At 40.2% G+C, this 19,826-nt stretch overlaps 1 protein-coding gene across 20 annotated transcripts in view; it reads right to left on the bottom strand.

Moving 5' to 3' along the window:
- KALRN (kalirin RhoGEF kinase) overlaps window positions 1-19,826 on the bottom strand; it is a 496,146-nt gene that overhangs the window by 148,798 nt on the left and 327,522 nt on the right. For 18 of the 20 annotated variants that reach the window (XM_072040793.1, XM_072040795.1, XM_072040794.1 and 15 more), the window contains 7 exons: window positions 17,265-17,431; window positions 11,492-11,611; window positions 8,469-8,687; window positions 5,054-5,203; window positions 3,991-4,105; window positions 1,382-1,497; window positions 688-810 (listed from right to left, as the gene is read on the bottom strand). In XM_072040793.1, the coding sequence (XP_071896894.1) occupies window positions 688-810; window positions 1,382-1,497; window positions 3,991-4,105; window positions 5,054-5,203; window positions 8,469-8,687; window positions 11,492-11,611; window positions 17,265-17,431 (1,010 nt within the window). Of the gene's footprint in view, window positions 1-687; window positions 811-1,381; window positions 1,498-3,990; window positions 4,106-5,053; window positions 5,204-8,468; window positions 8,688-11,491; window positions 11,612-17,264; window positions 17,432-18,025; window positions 18,093-19,826 lie in introns of those variants that run through there. The other 2 variants (XM_072040803.1, XM_027461530.3) reach the window with 2 other exon arrangements.

Raw genomic sequence — 19,826 nt, 5'->3', positions numbered from 1 at the left:
CCCTGCTGCTCAAGCAGCGCCACCTAGAGCAACTTGCCCTGGACCATATCCAAGTGGCTTTTGAAGGTCTCCAAGGAGGAGACTCCACAACCTCTCTGGGCAGCACGAAGTGCTCCCTGATGTTCAGAGGGAACCTCCTGTGCTCCAGTTTGTGCCCATTGACTCTTTTCCTATCCCTGAGCATCACTGGAGAGAGCCTGGCTCTGTCTTTATTGCATCCTCCCTTCAGGTATTTATACACACTGATGAGATCTGCCCCCCAAGCCTCTTCTTCTCCAGGCTCAGAAGAAAAGAAAGGAAATCCAAGATGATCATGGGTATATTTAGAAGCTGCAGATCAATTAAGAACTTTGTATCATTCTTGTGTGATTTCTGAGGATGGAATTTAGGTATGTCTCGTTAGGCTGCTGTGTTGTGTACGCAAATAAACTTTCTCTTCATTCTGATGAAAGCAAAAATGCTCCATAATCAGTACAAGCCAAGGGGAAGGAAAACACATTTTTGTGCTTATGTCTTGCTAAAAATGAAAGGTCACAATTCTCAAAGGACATTTATATATTGGGCTAGGAACGTCAGGAGGAAAATACAAAATCAAGAGAATGTGATTACAGAGATTTAAGACATTTATAGGACCATAAATAATCAGACTACGGTAGATGCCATAATTAGACTAATGTCATTTTTTACCTTTGCAGGTACTCTGAATTCCCCATATTCCTTCAGGAGTTCCTGAGTTTCCTCAGCCGATTCCCCTGTGGAGTTGTGAGTAGAGAGGTAATATTCGCCTGTTTCTTGGATCCAGTCTAAGGCCTGTGAATGTCAGAAACAGCCAAAGGAAAAACAAAACAAATAGTCTTTGTATTTCAAGAACTAATCCACTAACAAAAAAATCTGCCAAATAAAGGATATCAGGGCAAACTGCGACATAATACTGTGTGTATTAATACACTTTCTAGGAACACATAAAAAGAACACAATAATTAAAGCAGATGGGGAAGGATACAAAAGGTGCTGTCTGTTTCCTAGGAGAAAAAGGAGTGTAGGGAATTCAACCTACATACAGCAAAATACGGACAGAAGGAAATCAGTTTTTCTCATTCAATAAAAGCTCAATAAAACAAGTTTGCTCTTATATTTATTTTCTAACAGAAGAACAAATCCTGAAATGAATATGACCTGGCAAAAATACTGAGTTTTGTTGTTGGACTTGGGAATTCTTTTAAATTGTTTTTAAAATGTATATTTGCCATGTGTTCAAAAGTTACAATTTTAAAATATAACTTAGGATTGCAATAGGAACCCCACAAAGATACATGAGGTGGATACAAGGGTTATTTACACACTGCCAGGACAGAAAGACAAACAGGGGTTGGTACACTACCTGCTTGGCACTACGCTCGAAGACAACGTACTGTTGGCACTGGTCTAATCGTCGCTTTTTCAGGGTCCAGAAGTGAAGGACCCGGTTCTCCCTCTGCAGCAACTCACTCAAAATGGCTGTAGGGCAAAGGAACTGCAGGATTAGTTGTTATAGGAATGCATAAAGAAATAAGCCATAAAAATCTGAATTTAATCACTCTGACTGGACCCAAGGACAGCCCCTGAGATTGTGCTTCCTAAAAAAAAACAAAAACAAAACTGATTCAAAAGGACTGCTTTAAATAATAATAACAACAGTAATAAGATGCAGTTGCAGAGTTATCTGGTAAAGGAAGAGGTGCTAGAACAGAGCTGGGAATTTACCCCAGCAAATACATTGGGGTACCTGATTTCTAGTCCTTTTGTTCTCTTCTGTTGGTTATTTTAGGAGTCTGGTGCTAGTTGACACAGAAGAGTTGTCTTTTTACTGCCTTGTTCTGGCCACAGGCTACCCAGCAGTTGGCACCAAAGCATGCTGTCTTGAGCAGAACTCATCATGATTAGATGTAATCAGACCTAAGCCTCCAGTCTGACATATTGGTAAGGTTTTTGTACAGCTGTGCTTCCTGGGGACCTGCAATAACTGCTGAGTTAGGACTTTGGGTTAGGGTCTGGTATTGATCCTCTAAACTCTTTTTCTGTGTGAAGGGGATGTGGCAGACATTGAGGCTCAAGAACAGACTTGAAAGAGACTGGCCTCACTTTTGGGTTTAGTACACATGTTCTCTGAAACCTGAGGTTGCTCAGCCAGACTGTATCAACTTGAAAAAAAAAAAAAAGCACCACGGATTTAACCGAAAGATTGCAGGTACAGAGACTGCAAGATACTTACACCCTGTCACTGACACAGACATCAGTAAAAGCTGTGTTTTCTAATCAAACCATGCTAAGTCCCGTGTGGCTGGCAGCCCTGCAGCTCCTGTCAAGCACTTCTGGGTGAGGAGCTCAGGTTGGCACCGCAGCCCCTTGCCATAGCATCAAATGTGGCATCCACTAGAGGGGGCTTAGGCACACGCAGTCTGAGCAGCAGCCACACTATTTTGTATTAAAGCATTAAATCCAGTTTGTCAATCCCCTACAGAGAGTTATGATCAGTTACTTCACCCGGTAAAAAAATCTCTCTTACCTAAAGCCCTTTCTGAGCCTTGATTCATCCATTGCTTATGTATCCACTCCACTAGTAGAAAGCAGATTTGGATACATCCCTTCCCATTTACAAGTCCGACACTTATTATGGTCAAAAATTCATAATTCTTAATGAAATTGTAAAATGTAGCCCAGTCCCTGCTGGAGGTAGCAGGAATTTTGTCTGAATGACAAAATTAACGGGAAGCTTGTCATGGGTGTTCCAGATCAGGTCTCTGAGTAACTAGTTTATGCCAAATAAAACTAATTTTGTTCTAAATAAACAACTTTGTTTTAGACATTTGACTTACAAAAAGACTAACAAATGAGCTGATTTCTAAACATGTGAGTAATTTCAAAGAAACCCAGCGAGGAAAACTCACAAGCTTATATCAGGTGCGTATTTAGGGACTCACTGAATGAGAGTTTAAGCAATTTTCCCAAGATTTTCAACTGTAGGGAACAAATGTCCACAACACACACACAAAAATATTTGACACAGTAGCAGGGAAAATGGACCAAAGCCAGATTAATACTGCAGAACTGGTATCAACAGAAAGGAATAAAAATAATCTTTTCAGACGCACCATTTTCACCTTCTGTCTATAAGCAAGGCTCTTATCCCTCCCACAGACATAAAGGCTGCACTGCTACGGCTGTCTCTTTCTGTAGTTTTCAAGCCAGCCAATAATAATTAAAAAACGCTTTAGTTCTGTAGATTCACTTTGATTATTGTTATCAGTACCTTGCAGCATTGCTAGCCACAGGTTGACAAATGATTAATTAAGCAGAGAAGTGAAAACATTTCAAACATCTCAGATGTATCACATGATTGCAAACTGCTCTTCTGGCCAAAGGAAAATTACAAACAGGTATTTTTACTGGTGATTGTTTGATGTGGTAGGGTGATTCCAGAGACAAAAAAAAAAAAAAAAAAAAAAGCAGATCCATCCTAGGACCAAACAAGCTTGGAGTTTTTTTTTTGGTTTTGTTTTTGTTTCAGTTCTCAGCAGAAATGGGATGCACCTAGATATGTGCTTTTTTATTTATGCTTTTTTAGATATTAAGACAAAACAGCATCTGATCATCACAGCTGACTACTTGTGTAGTGGACAATGGCACAATGTCACTCCCATGGACTACCCTGACAAGGGAAACCAGAGAGAGCCCAAGTTTCAAAGCCCTTTCCTTTATTCCCCACTACCACTTGCAATAGCAGAGCTATGCATGAGAGCTTAGCAGAGGAGGGATCACCTTCTGAGAGGTCTCACTACCACTGCTGACAGTGTCAGGCATGTACGTCATTTCAGTGAAAGCAGATGGCGAAACTTAAGGTGCCTTCTCAGCAAGCACAAACTTCAGGATGACAACAACTCAGAACTTGGCAAGGGAGGAGGAAGGATGCAAGGAAAACCTGTGACGCTGTCATTGCATCGGTGCACCAACCTTTCACTTGCTGCTCAGGCCCCCTGGTATGGCTTGCTACTCCAGGCATGCTAACATTGTTCCTGTGGATGTACTTGAGGAATACCTCGGCATTTCTTCGTGCCAGAGTGCAGGCCTAAGAAAAACAGCCCCCACCAAGAAGGGTTAGTAAAGATAAACAAAGAAAGCAAAAGGGATTCAAGGGAACTCTCTGGTTATTTTGCAAGAAGTTCTCTTTCATATGGAAACACAGGGGCTTCAGTTAAGAGTCAACAAACCCAGCTAATAAACTAACAGCCTCATGAATGTATTAAAATATATGAGTCATTTTGAATTCAGTGCCTGATTTTACATCTTAAGGCAAATTAATGACAATAATCAAGCAACTGGTTGCAAAGAGCTAGTACCTCACATACATTTTCAATCTAATCAATCCTAACCCTCCCTCAAGAATAGTACTTGTTGCTTCCAAAAGCATGCAATCTACAGGCATCGGTTCTTAAGCCATGCCTGTCAGACTAGTTTCACGTTGTACACCAGTTTTAGTGGAAGTGGGAAGCTGGCTGTCAGCTGACTTCTCAGCCTGTCAGCTCTGCAATTCTTAGCAAGCAACACCTGGAAGTCAGGAGGAAATCAGTCTCCATCCCAGTGCTGTGCTAGAGAGACACGGTGGCTTCAGTTGTTAGCAGTTTTTCAGGTATTGGCTTAGAAGACAAGAGTATGAAATTCTGTACAGTTTGTATAAGCCAGCACCAAAATACCATATAACATTTGTCATTTATAATGCTCCTTGTATGAAATTTTGAGAATAAATACTTTGAACCACCATAACAACTAGCATCCTCAACGTGCAATGCAAACATCACCTAATTAGTCCTGATGACATCTCCTGGAGATACACACTGATGATAATGCTTATCACTCCTATTATATCAGTGTGAAATTAGCCTAGGGCTTATACAGACAGCCAGTATCTGAACTGGAATTACACCTCAGAGCCTTCTCTCAAACTTACCAACAGTGCCCTAAATTGACTACCTAATGGGGCGTTTTTTTCTGATTTATTACAGAACTAAAATGAGACCTTGAGAAAAGCCTCCTTCTGCTCCAGATGTTTGCTGATCAGCGGGATGACGTGGTCTATCTCAGCTGCTGGTCCAAGTTTATCTCGACCTCCACACCAATCTTCATCCCGTCTGTATTCTTGCTCCAGGCTCTCTAATACACTGCATACCTGAAGCATGCCCAGAGCACAACAACTTAGTTATCCACAATCATAACAAGGAGGAACACATTCAGAAAAAGTCTAAAAACCAAAAACATGTCAAACCCAAATATTTTAGACTGTAGGCTATGGCATGGAGGATAACTAGGTATGAAACAGGCCCTGGACAGAATGATCTATTAGTTATTCTTGCCCACAGGGATCTCTACTGTTTGGGATGCAATTCATCTGGTTTAAGGGTGATAAATCCTTCTTCTCTTCCAGTGCATAGCAGGGGGGAAGCTCAAAAGGTATAACCAAGGCAGGGGTCAGTCTGGTCCCTGTGGATCATTCAGGAAACAATCCCTATTCCAGAAGGGTGCTTTAGATGTGTTTAAATCCCACTGAAGTCAAGGGAATTAGCACATACTTAAAGAAAAACACATGCTTAAATACTTTCCTGAAACAAGTTCTGAAGCTGGAACTAATTCTCTTCAGCTGCATGATAGCTGCTCCCTATACAGCTTTTGTAAAGACTTATGGATACCAATAGACATTAAATCAGTGTCGCAAGGTAGGTGGATGCAGGTGTTCCACTGTACAGGGCTTACAGAAGGATCTTCTATCTTGGTTGAATAATGGGAATAAGGCAAATAAACCAGCACAGTCTGAAAGTTGTGTGTGCGGCAGCCTTGGACAAGGTTGAGTCTTTTGCATTGCAGATCCTGAAAACGACTCTCAGTGCTCTGTGCAGACACTGAAATATCTGTAAGTTTTCCTGACCGTTGGGGACTTTCTTCTTCTTTCCTAGAGGACTGTTCCTACACACTCCACTACTGAGATTACTGAAGATCCAGGCAGTTATTGCTGGGGTTTCAGCTAACCATGGTCACCCGTTTCTTGCTCACTCCTGCAATCTTTATATGAACAAAGATATAATTCAGAGGACCCCACATGCTTAAGAACATAGTTTAGAAGAGACTCTGGAACCACTCAGTCCTCCCCACCATTACAGGTTATTTTCATAAAACTCCATTCATGAACACATCAAAATCCATTTTAAGACTGGTGAACTGAGGTTAACTGATTGACTTATCCTGCTGCCGGGCATTTGACAATCTGAAATCAGTTCCTTGCTTGGATGCAAACCAGCCCTCACCCTCAAACACTTGCTGGAGAGCAAATGTCCCATGTGTTATTTAGGCACAGAAAAGCATTTCTGTTTTACTTGTTGGATCTTGAGAATTTTGGTACTCTGCTGGGGTTTGGTGACTTAAAAGCAATGAAAGTAGATGGACTGCCTTGGGTCCACATCTTTGCAGAAAGACTGTTCCTGCACATGCAGGTATCACCTCATTGTTAAGAGGATGAAAGAAATCATCAGGAAGCAGGCTGTAGATGAAGTCAGTGAGAAACTGGACTATTTGAAAGCCAGGGCTGTACCACTTATACCATGAGTGAATTGGAGAAGACAGGCGTGAAGAAGTTTGGCTGCTTGTGACAGTCTCTCTGGCCACCCTTTTAGCTGCTTTTTGTAGATACTCAAGAGAACTCAGGATCCAATAAATTACTCAATCCACTGCCATGCAGCCAGGGACCAGACTGCTAAGGTCTGTAGATCAGTTCTGCAGCCTGAGAGAATGACAGACTGCTTGCAGCAGCAAGTTCATTGAGCATTAAAGACAGAATGATCTTTGTCCAAACATTTGCTGAAGAGATACCACTCATGAATGAACTGGTGGGCACTGCAGTACGCTTGTCTATCACTTGGAGAAAGGAAGAGAGACTGAATTGATAAATGACTGGCTATGCATATTTTGGCCAGCACATTTGACTGTCTAAAGCACTAATGAATCCCTTAATGGCTTCCATTTCTCACAGTCCTCCACCAGCAGTAATTCTTTCCAATCCTGAGTGCATCAGGGACTGTAAATCTGTAAACCCTTCACAGGGAAGGACATTCATTATAAGGAATTAATTTATTTTAAACAGTCTTATAAATGCATTACACAATGACAACAAAAAGTGGCCCAAGGATCATCTACAGCCTCGATGTTAAGGAAAAATTATCTTGGTCCATAATGACATACTTAGCTGTGCTAAAAAACTTTCCAAGCCTGTTCTCTAATAGAGGAACTAACTGTGTGGTGGTAACAATAGAAATTTTAACGGAAAACATTGCTGCTTTTCACAAAACCACAGGTTCCTACTGCTAACACAAGCTGCCTGGCTGCAGTAAATTACATCACACGAGGCCATTCAAGTATCCATAGCATTACACTAATTCTCACCCCCAGCTACAGTGAAGTTGCACCTGTTTATGCAAGAGATGAATGATCCTATTGTACCTGCAGCCAACTGGATGTGGTTTACAATTCATGGATTCCTGGAACGAGGCACAGTTGTGTCAACATACGATGGTTACTGCCATAATTACCTGTGCTGCAGATGGGTTTCAGAGAAATCGCTTTGTATCTTGGCATCTTTTTTGGCATGGTGGTGTTTTACTACTGTTGAAAACACTGGCTAGTGCTGCTCACAAAATATTAAGTAATTAACGGTAAGCAGTTCTTAAAGAAATGCAGATTTATATTCCTCAGAATGAACTCTGGTATAATGAGGACTTGAAAATAAGATGATAGGATTTCAGAAATTTTTCCCTTTGGGAAGGAGACAATTAAAAAAAGCTCAAAAATTATATTGTTTCAACACAGTTTCAATAAAAACTTTAAGATGAAAGCTACTACATAATTCAAACTGCCTGTCTGAAATACAGTTTTGGCCAATTCAACCTTTAGTTTCCCTGTGTGGCTGAGTATTGCTATAGCACTGGATAAAACATCTTTTTGGTTAATTTTGTTAATGCTGTACAATCCCTTGCTGGTAAAAGACCCTCTGCACTTGGGGTCAGAGTAAAAAACCCACATAAACCACTGCTGTCATGGGGTCAAGTGCAATCACATTGGTGTTTGTTAGCTGGGGGGCACCTGAGGACACACATGGTTGGGTCCTATTCTGGTGACAGAAAGCTTTGTTTCCACTTTGTATGTGGACGATGTCAAAAGGCAAAAAAGCAGCTTTTTGGGGCAAGCCGGGCTGACCAAAGCCCCACACTTCCTGTTTCTGGGATTGCTCAAGGAAAAGGGACCAGATATTTGGAACAGTTCATCATCCTAAAGGAGTAGAGAGACTACTGCCTCAGAGATCTTACTGAGACCTTCGCACTACACACTGGGAACTAAATGCAAGCCCATAAGCAATTGCCATGAAATGGACACAGCACTGTTCAGCTCACCTGCTCAGAGGTTTTATAGAAGGCCACTGAAGCATTGACCAGTTTGAGCCTGTCCTCCATCTTCAGCATCAGCTGTTGCCAGTGCAGGGCCACCTTTTCAGCACATTCTCTGATGGCATCAGCATCATAATGCCCTGCCTGCAGCAGGACTTCGGCTTTCTGCTGGACCTGCAGGGCACTCTGGTGTGTCTTCTGTAAGGAAGTGGCATGAAACAGGGACTGTGTATGAGGGGAGGAAAGAGAGGTTGTACAGATGCGCCAGATTTATGGTAGAAAGGTGGAGTGAGGCGTGAACATGGAGATGTGAGAGAGTGAAACATTTTCAGAGTTATCTCCAGTTAACAGTTACTTTCCGCAAAGCATTTTAGTTTCAGTTATTCACACACATTTACAACATTATTAAAGCCTAGGACAAGCAAGCACTGGCCACAGTGGGTTAGCTCCACTGCACAGCTACTGCCCCATGGGCAACAACCTGAGGCAAGGGGGAGAGTCCTTGTAGATCCCTTGTGGCAACCCCAGTGCAGGGAGCTACCGTGATGAGCTCCCACCCTGCCTCTACTCAGTGCTGACTGCATCCCACACAGTCTGCAGGCACAAAGAGTTGCCAAACTACAGGCCTAATCACCCTGATTTGACTCTTGCCAGGCAGTTTGCTGGCATCAGCAGCTTTCCTCATGTATGCAATTGTCCTGTCTGCAGCATACAAAACGTCAAGCCAGGAAACATGAGGATGCCTTACAGGGAACACTGCTGCACCACGTAAATTAAAGATATTAGGAATGGCTTTCATTAACAAATGTTAAAAATACTATTTGGGCCAAAATGACAAAAAAAAACTTTCCCCATTATGATAATGTTTCTTTAGTCACACACACATATATATATATATTTAACAGCATGAACTATGTCACAGATACCAGTTCAAATAAGATAGGTTTCAGACAGTTCACTCACATTGGACTTTATTGTGCTACCTTTAAGGGCAGAACTCAGAGGGGAGTCAAGCTGTTTTCCACACCTTTGCCCAGTTGGCTCAGTTGCAGGCAGGACTGATACATCTGCCCCATTCCCCAGCCTGCATCAGTGCCTCTCAGTTAAGCAAATGGTGGTTACACCTTCCTTTGTAGGTTATTGAGGGGAAAACAGCCCCTGGCCCTTCCCAGCTCCTAAGTAATTGTGTTCAGGTTTAGCCCAATATTTGATTTTAATCTTCTGAACAGAAGCCCTAAAATCTCCCCCAAACTCCTCTGTTCTGCATCCCATTTGTAACTGCTGCTGACAAATTCTCATGTGATACATTTATGATCTAATCCTTGAGCCTGGAAAGAAGCTTGAAATCATCTGGTAATACATTGATGAATAATGCAATATAGAGAAAACTATTAGCAAAAAAAAAAAAAAAAAAAGGATTAATACTTGGCAGAAACAGTTAGGAAGATGTTCAAGAACAACTGGTTAAATTTAATATCCAGCTGCTTTACTGATGTTAGAGTCATAATACTTGTTTTAAATAGACTTTAAAGGACTTTAACTGAAAATCAATACCACATCTAGCGTGCCTTTAGAGGACTGTCTGCCCTGCATGCTTTGCTGATCTCTTCCCCATATTGAGCTTTAAACACTTGAAATATTTAATCTAGTGTTTTCTGCCTTTGAAAACTTATTTTCCCCATACTGTGGTGTAACCCTTTTCTCCCTCTGTGATTTGCATTTACCACCAAATACAAGCACTTGCTCAATGGCAGCAAGCTATAATAACACAGCTGGTGAGTGTCTTGTCCCCCACCGCTGCCTGGTGATGGCTGCCAAGACGTGGTCAGCAAGGCTCGGTACCAGCCAGCTCATACAGAATTGATAGAAAACTTCTTTCCATTCCCTTAGGAGCTACAGCAGCTGCTCCTTCCTTACTGTGAATGGAGCTGGATCAAAACAGGTCATTTACAAAGATTTAAACTGTATACTTACTAGCCACACTATAATGTATACTGACTGCTTTGAAGTTTATCAGAAGACCAAATGACATTTTTGTCCCCCATAATCTGGGCATCTTTTAAAATCTCCATTATGGGAATATTATTCTCATTGTTTATTTTTTATTTTTCCCCAGACATATATAAACCACAGAAAGTGATTTGCCAACCTGTTTTTTTGCTTTGTAAAGAGGTAACAATTAACACGGAAAACTGGGGAAGCATATGCACCTTGATAAGCAGGAACAGGAGAAAGCAATGTACCTCCTTACACATAATTGGAGTGAGCACACCCTGTGAGTGTAGGATGTGTTCATAATAGCAAGGGTACATGAAGAACTGAGCCAAACTATGAGTTCTGAAGTCCTCTGCTCAGGGGAGCTGGTAACTTTCCACTTCTTATCCAAAGCACAGCAGCTCAGAGGATGTGCTATTACTCCTGCCGTGTCCTGACACCATGATGGAGGCAAATGCACTGGCTCACTATTGGTTTTCAAGGGCCACGTCAAAGATATGCTCCTCCAGGGCAAGCAGGGGCATGAGCTCATTTCAGCAGGCAATTCTTAAGAATCACCCCTGTTGCTTAAAGCAAAGGTGTTTGAGAATGTGGGTTTGAATGAATATCTCCTCTGCCACCAACAACAGAGCCTCTGAATCAAACAAAGATTACAAGTGAGAGCATTATCCAGAATCAAAGATATTCATATGTGAATGCTCTGAAATGATCTGACTTCATGAACTTCTACCATTTTCAGATCACTTTGTGAATTTTAATCTTACTGTTTTTTACCAAAGAAATTATCAGACGTGTGAGTGTCATTTTCATGAATGGAAAGGCTGATATTTGACAGCAGAAGAATTAGCTGCAGATGATAAATAATTTATCTCATTATTAAACTCCATCTATTTTATGAGTTTAACGGTAGGATGACTTTCTAAAATTTTTACTCCTTTCCCTCCTTCAAGCAAGCAACGACTGATGCCCAAGAGATAACCTTTTGCATGCTGTACAGCTGGGATGAAGAAACAAAGTTTATTTATTTGTATTACCTCTATGGCCAGCTGAAATTGTTCATGCTCTCGCTGGAGCTGCTCAGCTTCAGAAAGGGAGCTTGCATTGACAAGGCTTGCATTCAGCATTGATTCACCATTCCGGATCCAGCCAAGCACCTGCAAAGAAAGGATGTGCTTAAAGGATGCTTCCATACAAAGGTTTCTGTAGTCAGCTATCAAGCAATGGCTCAGCCTAACAGAAAGGTACTTTGCCCAGTGTGGTCTCAGGCTGAATCATTGAGGAGAAAAAAATCCTAGGATAAGGACTCAGTGACAGAATTTGTCAGAGGGAAAGATCTTACTGCAGAAGCTACTGATTAAGGAACCAAATACCAAAATATTTACATGGATATTCAGATGGAAAAGAGCTTTCATTTCAAAGGTCTGATCACAAAAATGAATATTCTCCTGTGCAAATACCCCAGGGCAAAACCACAAAGTACACTAAGGGGTATTTGAAATAAAACATAAAGACCTCTCTCCTTTTTGAATTTCCACCTGGAATTATGGACCTTGCTGGGTCATGCTGCAGCTTCCTTCATTCCTGTATTTCTTTCATGCAAAAGTCAGAGCTTGGGGGTAAGGAGAAGATGCAGTTGGTTTCATCTGACACATAGTTAAGATGCAGTTGGAGTTTTTTTGCACATGCAGAGCTAGGAAGAAACTCCATGTCTTGCATTTTATATTTAGTCAAGAGGCTGTACTTCAGGGATGTTCAGATTATTTGTAGACATGCAATGCATGCTGTTATGACTACAGATTCAAACACTAAATGTAGGTAATTAATCTATCAAGCTCTTATTTATTTATTTAAACAGTGACACTTTCTACTATTTTAAGGCATGTTTTTTGAAAATTAGCAACCCACACGCATGTACAAGTTCTCTGCTGTGTTGGCTCAAAGCCTATTTTCTACCTGTGTGGGTGTCAAATTATTCCAATAAAGCCAGCAAGTTGCTGAATTCAATTCACAGATGCACAGGAAATCCTGACTGCCCAGGCACTGCCCTAAATTTAGCTTTTGATTTACAAAGCTCCCAAATTGACTTTGCTGCAATATTCTACACAGCAATTTCCCTTTTGTGCCATCATTTTCACCAAGTGATCCATTAAATTGTCTGAAAGAAACAGGGAGTTTCTGTTGTTTTGGTTTTTTATCCCTGCATCAAGTATCACCCTACTTGTAGCCATTCAATTCCCTGTGGGGTAGGAAAATGAGTTTTCCCTAGGACAAAGAAAGAGGAAACATTTACACGTGTATCTGACCCTAATTTGTAGGAAATTACATCTGCTCAGTATAACAGTGTGGAAGATTTCATTTGTCAGCTTTCTGTCTTTCATCAGCAGGTATTATTGATCCTGTGGGAAATGCAACAAAGATTTAAAGGAAAAGAAATCGGATTATCATATGGCAATCTTTTTGGCTGGCATTTTGTATAATCCATCAGAGAAGAAAGCTACATTATTACCCACTCACTACATGGTACCAAAAGCTGAAGTTAACCAAAAGATGGCTGTATCTGAAAAAGGGTTGAGGTGAGTATATCATAAAGCAATGCATCATTTTACACTTGATATGTTGCGATATATCCTGGCTTAGGCCATTGAGAGTGTAAAAAACACTGAGTCTGTATGCTAAAAATGCAGCAACTGAATTGATTTTTTTTTTTCCCCAAGCAGTATAATCAGTGCACGACAGGGTCCTCTGGGCAACAGCTTTCATTTGATCTGAAATTTTCAAAACTTGTCAAAGAGATTTTGGTACAGATTTTATATAAACATCCATGTTTCCAAAAAGTCAAAAAACAAAACAAAACAAAACAAACAAACAAAAAACATTGGAAGCCTCAGTCTTAAAAAAAAAAATAAAAAGAACTAAACTAGTAAAAAGCAAATAGACAAGTTTGAGTAAGGAGGAAGAGGAACTATGCAACTGAAAGCAGCAAGGTTTCCTCCAGTGTTAATGGATGTGCAGATCACTCTTTACAACTGTCTCGTTAACTCAGTAATTTGCAGAATGAAGTACTCTGGGTCAGGCCTGAGGTTCTCCATCCTGAAAGCCTCTCAGAGCTCTTCTTGACCAAGGCTGCTGCCACCTCCGTTGTGTCCCCCACATCCTCCCCAAAGAAAGTGGGCTCAGACACTCACTGTGGGACCCCTGCACTCCCTCTTCCAGGCCCAGTGAGCACCCAAACCCCAGCAGATTTTGTTTGAAAGAACTTAAACAACCCCGTTCTACCTCCAAATGTGCAACACTTAAATGTCAGTACCTCATCTGGGATTGTATCAGCTTTTTCCAAAATAATGTTTTCCTGTTATTTTTTTCCTCTTTTTGTGTGCATGTGGTTTACACACAAAGAAAACATTTTGTGGCATATCTAAAGCTTCCCTAAGTCTAAGTGCAAAATCCAGTCACCTGCAGAGCTTTTTATTGTGCCTCTATTTTGGAAGTAAACTGTAAAATGACTGGGAGATAGAATTTACACATTTGTATCTGGTTAACAAGAACTTATATGGTGCTCAACACCTTTTCATTAAAATACATACAGAAGCTGCTAATACAGCACCAAAACACGTCTCTGGTCGTTGCATGTATTAATAGATTCACCACTATCTGGGAATGCACAGGCAAGCCAATGATTTAAGGATGCTTTTAAACAGACACATCCTACAAATCACAGATTTTATCAACTTTGTAGAAGCAGTGATTAAATAATCCTGGAATTAAATAAATCTCCAAAGACTCTTAAAAAAAAGCCTAACCATTTTCTTTACAATGGAGAAACAGAAATGCATTAACAAGGACTTACATAAAAGCCACGTCTTCCTGGAGAACAACTTCAAGGCATGGGTTCTCTAACACAGCAGCCACCACAGTTCTGAAACAATTCCCACCTGTGTCTCTAATTTTCTTAAAACAGACTGCTTTTGGATAAGGCTCCACCGTAATTAAATAATAGTTCCAAATTCTTATAAGATTCATACCCTGAAACTCTGACATCTTCACTGAGCACAGCATCAGAACTTACAGGAAAAAAAAAAAAAGTGAGGCACCTCATGTGCAACCTTTCTTAAGAAACAAGAGCTCTGCATCCTGTAGTGAGTCTCTCTGCCGGTCTACTTTAGTCAGAACTCTTCTCTTGATGTTCCTAAAAAAGGCTTTGAGGCCTTGATAATGATACAAGTCAAATTAGGTTGGAACAGACTTTTAAGTTTAAAAGGCAAAATAATGTAAGAGAACCTTTTACATCTCTGGTCCCTTTGAAGATTCTTTGAGAGGCTTTTACCAGGAAAGACACCACCACCAGCAGAGACGCCTTCTGGTAAATTTCAGTCATGTTCAAAACTGTACTCCAGTTTTCAGGAACTTTGTGACATATTTGCATGGGGAAAAAACAACAAGAAGAAACCCAACCCCACAACAAAAAAATAAGTGCATTCGATATCCCTTGAATGATTAGTTTCCATCATCCTTTGAGCATATCTACCTGGAAGCAAATCTAATGCTAAAATAGCAAAAGTGGATGAATAATGGCAATTTGAAAAAAATATCCAAAATTCATTTAGAAACAACCTGGTAAGTAATTGTAGTGGGACACTGTGACAATATCCGGGGCTCTATTACAGGAAGTTCAACACTTATCAAAAAAGAAATAAAACCCACAGACAAGAAGCAAGGGGTTTTGGAAGCCAAATATCTGCAAGCACAGCACTGGAGAGTTTGTTTTTTAAATTGATCTCCACAACTCTATTCTACCATTACTTTTATATAAGCAATCCAAGCTCTGTAGTTTCTGTCAGAAATGAGTGGGGAAAGTGAGGGGAAATCAGTCTTGGGAAGGGTATTTCTAAATAACAAGGAGTTTGTGAATCACTGGTCTATACTATTTCCAGTCTAAAGCAGTTCACAGAACATCTCACTTTGAATTGTTCTGCTTTAATGGCCTCAAACTTTGATTCATTGTCTTGGCATTCGAACCCTTGGTGCATATGATTTAAAGCAGAAACCCCTCCTAAACGAGACTTAAATAGATAGAGACAGTTAAAAGACTTTGCATTTCCATGAGCCATTACATCAAAATGCAAACACATGTACACGTAGCAGTCTTGACCGATTTTCCTATGTCAGCAGAAGTTAACCACCGCTACAGTAGGTGTCTTGTGGCAACCAAATCTCAACTGATTTGCAAGAGTGAGTGCAATTTGGTAATGAGATCATCCATCGTCTCAGATGCATTAAAATGAAAGTGAAGGAAATTTGGACCAGACTGGAGATGAACTACAAGCCAAAATCAATATATTTCCCAATTTCACTAAATGGTTGGGAATATGACTCATCTACAGGAAACCAAATAGATAGGGCACAGATATATTTTAACTTGGCTCTTTTCAAGAGAAACTGTAGCTGTGGTAATTTATAGGTTAATAAGAAAAGGAGTCCGTAGCATTCAGCTGAACAAATAAAATGATTCTTCACTATTGGTTTGGTGAAAGGTCACAGTAATAAAGATTCTGATAGTCCCAAGCTATGTTAAGAAAATACTAATTCAAGGCAGCTGTATGTTCTCTAACAGTAAGTATTAGATAGTTCAGTCCTAAAACCACTTCCTTTGGTTAGATTTTGATTTGTAGAATAGTAAAGCCCAACAGATACTTGACAGTGAGGCAAGTAACATAAAGTACCTGCAGAGAGTGCTGCACTGCCACTGCATGACTCCAGGAACAGCCGCCGGGCTGGCTGACCCAAGCAGCATCCTGGGTCAATAGGGTTACAGGGATTTGGTCAGCTAGCAATAACCTGTATTTTTTGTACTTTTTAAAATTTTATTATTTATTATTTTATTTTATTTTTTAGTATTTATTCTTTTAGTACTTAGCTATTAAGTAGTGTATAACAAATGTTAGGAACCTATGGAAAAAAAGGATTCTCTGCACATTAACATGGTGACTATGAATATCACAGTGTCTCTTCTTAAGAAGATATCAAAGTACGCTGTAGAGCTCTGGAACTTTGTAAGGAGGGTCCCTTCAATTTATCACAAACACAAATCAACTGCATTTTCAAAATCAAAATTCAGGACAGTTCCATGTTAGTTTCAGTTATGGTTGCAAAATATTCAAATCAAAGTGGGCTTTGAAAGCACAAGAAAACAAAGAAATGCAAGGCAACCAAATGAAATATTAGGGGGGAAAACAAGGGAGGCAGAACATGATTGCCTAAGCTAGAATGAAATCTGGAGGAAAAGCAATATAACAATACCAAGATGGTTAAGCAAATCCTAGGATAGAGACCACAAATTGAAGTTTTTATCTGACCCAGAAGATTTTAAAGGATCCTACAGGTCAACAGATGTGTAGCAATAACTTAAAATGTGAAACTACTGTAAGGCCATGCTTAGACATCACTGTTCAGTTATCCTTTGCTTTGGGCCAATTCTCCATAATAACTTCAGTCTGGATCCCAAATGAAACCATTGTACTCACAGAACGCAGGATTTGAGGCACATTCCAGTTGAGAAGGTAGGGTGTCCGTTCTGCACGGAGTTCCCATAACTATTCATGAAGCCTCACATACACGCAGTACAAGGAACAGAGCCCTTCATTATTTGTAAAAGGTCATAATGCAATCTGTCAGCAAATTAAGTACTGCTAAGGAAAAGGGATTAAATTGTCCACCTAAAGGTGAGTGACTTGGCAGATAATGGTTTAGCATGTGCTATAATGGTTGAAAACCCATTTAAGACCCTGCAGCATGGTTAAAAACTCTCACCTGCTTGACCTCAGCCTGTAGGTGCCGAAGCTGTAGGCACTGCTCTAACCTCTTGTGAGTTTGGTCAGCATTAAGCTCCAGCTCATGCTGTTTCTCATGAAGGAATTCCAGCAGCTCTTGAACTTGTGTTGCAAGATCAATGTCCTTTTCACAGATCAGCTCAATGCCTACAACAGAACAACATGCAGACAGATCATTACACTTACCTGCAATTCTAGTTGCACAAACATTTTTTGCCACCTAACACATTGATTTGTAACTTGTTTAGTAATTCCTTCTCACTGAACTCTCTCATCGTAAGTATTTGGCCTGTCCAGTTTCCTATTCTGCACTACTACATCTTTTCTACAAAGTAGTGTTTCTCTGGTAATCATTGCTCATCTCACCCATCAGCATTTGACTAAGAGAACATCATTTAACCATAGCTTTGCTCAAAAACTTGTGTGAACGTCAAATTAAAAAAAAAAAAAAGGCAGAAAATCTCCCTTCATTACAGTAAATCATTAACCTATACTTTACAAACGCATGTTGAAAAGAACTTAGAAGAGGAAGAAAGAAGTGGAAGAAATTAGAAAAGTGAAATAAAGTAAATTCTAGTCACTAGATTTACAATAGTGCCCACGAGTACTTGGAACTCCACAGGGCAAACAACTTTTCCATCTGAGGACTTTAGGGGATCATTAACAACAACTTAGTTTAAACCAGCCTGTAGTTCATTCAGAATTATTCCACAGAGTGACTTTCATCCATTCCTCACATACCAGATAAAAAAGACTGCCTTGTACCACATTTTCTGTTCCTTGCATCTTGCATGAAAAGGATAAACTCTTGAATGACCTGGCCTGATCTCACAGCTGACTCTAATTTGATCAGAGGCTGAAATAGAGACCTCCTGAGGACCCTTTCCACCTCCTGAATTTTCTTGTGACCCTATGGGCCTTGTGAGTGGTAGTTATATGAAATACAAACACAGAGTGTCACATCTTCCTTCTTGGTATGATAGCATTGGTGAGTACATTACAAGTGTAATTGGGAAAGTTTGGCCTGGAAGAGTTATGATGTCATCCTACGTTACTGTAATCCCTTATAAACTAATAAAGACCCGACTCTTCCCTTATTGAGGTCTACTGGAATTTTGCCACTGGCCTCAGTACAGGGAGGATCAGGAACCTAATAAGAAAATAATCAAATTGCTGTAATGCTGAGAAAACACTACACTTTTCTCCAAAGCCATTTGACTCCATGGAATATTAGGACATTAAAAAAGAAATGTGTTAATTAGAAGCTTCTGTACAAAGGCTGGAGATAATTTTTAAAATCCATTTATAAAGATTTATTTTCTTTCCCCTTTATCCTCCTCAGAGACTCGTGACTTTCATTTTCTCTCACAGTGGTATCCACAGAGGACAGTACACAAAATAAATATGACCTTATGATTGACTCTATCCTCTTTTTCCTGCTTTCTGGTTTTATCAGGAAAAAAGCACATGGGAATGCAAGGGATTGGCTTATTCCCTTTCCCGGCCAAAACAAAACACTTTCTTCATTACATAATAAAGCAGAATGGCCCCTGGCTTCTCATTTAAGACCTGGAAATTTAATATATGCTTCTATTCTTAGGAGTGAAGTTCCTTTCAAATGCCAGACATGAGGCATCGTTGTTACAATTAGCCTGCGTATGGCTCTGTATCCTTAGGACATGACGGGCTTTTCATACGCTTGACTTCACCATACCTATAAGATATTAAATGCACGGTTTTCCTTCGTGCACACTCAGCTGGTATGGTTTTGATTGTGCTAACTCATCAGCGGCAACCAGTGAACTGACTGGGATGCTATCCAAGGGCAGCCAGCACTCCCCATGATGAATGATCTGCCCTTTCTTGCTTGTCATATGTCACACAGATTTATTCTGCAACGCCAGTGCACGCAGCGAGAACACTTATTCTTCTCAAAGATTGGTTTGCAAATTGGAAAGCTTTGCTTTCAGAATAATTTCATACATAAAATCTTTACATTGTGTTTTGATAGACAGAAAAGCACAGATGATTTTCTGATAAAACTGAACTCAGTTGCCATTTTTTTCTCATGTCTCAACCATTGCAGCAGATATGACGTGAAGGATAATGAATTTAATATGTTTTTTTTAAAAGATATTTACAAAAAAAAGTACCCACATTGGTCAGCATCCTACAAGACGTACATGAGTTACAGCTGAGCTATTTGCAGTGTGACATACTATTCAGTGTAAGGAAGGGGTATTGCTTTTTGACCTGTACAAAGCTCTTCTGAAGTTCTTCTGAACCTGCTTCTTAGACCAAACTGTTACAAGCCTGTAACTGAGCAGCACACTGTCCTCTTTATTGCAGTATGTATTTTTTATCCCAGAAATGACATCACAGCCAAAAAGAAACAGATTTGCATTTCCCTTTTAAGTGATGCAATGCTGGGAAAAGACATGAATTATGTTAGTTTGACACCCAGGACACAAAAGGGCTTTGAATTTTCCACATAACAGGCAGGGATTGTGTAAATTACCCTGACATCAGTTTTTCAGTGTAT

Source organism: Anas platyrhynchos, chromosome 7 (assembly GCF_047663525.1).
Source record: "Anas platyrhynchos isolate ZD024472 breed Pekin duck chromosome 7, IASCAAS_PekinDuck_T2T, whole genome shotgun sequence".
Classification (NCBI taxonomy): domain Eukaryota; kingdom Metazoa; phylum Chordata; class Aves; order Anseriformes; family Anatidae; genus Anas; species Anas platyrhynchos.
This window is presented reverse-complemented; position numbering and strand designations above follow the sequence as displayed.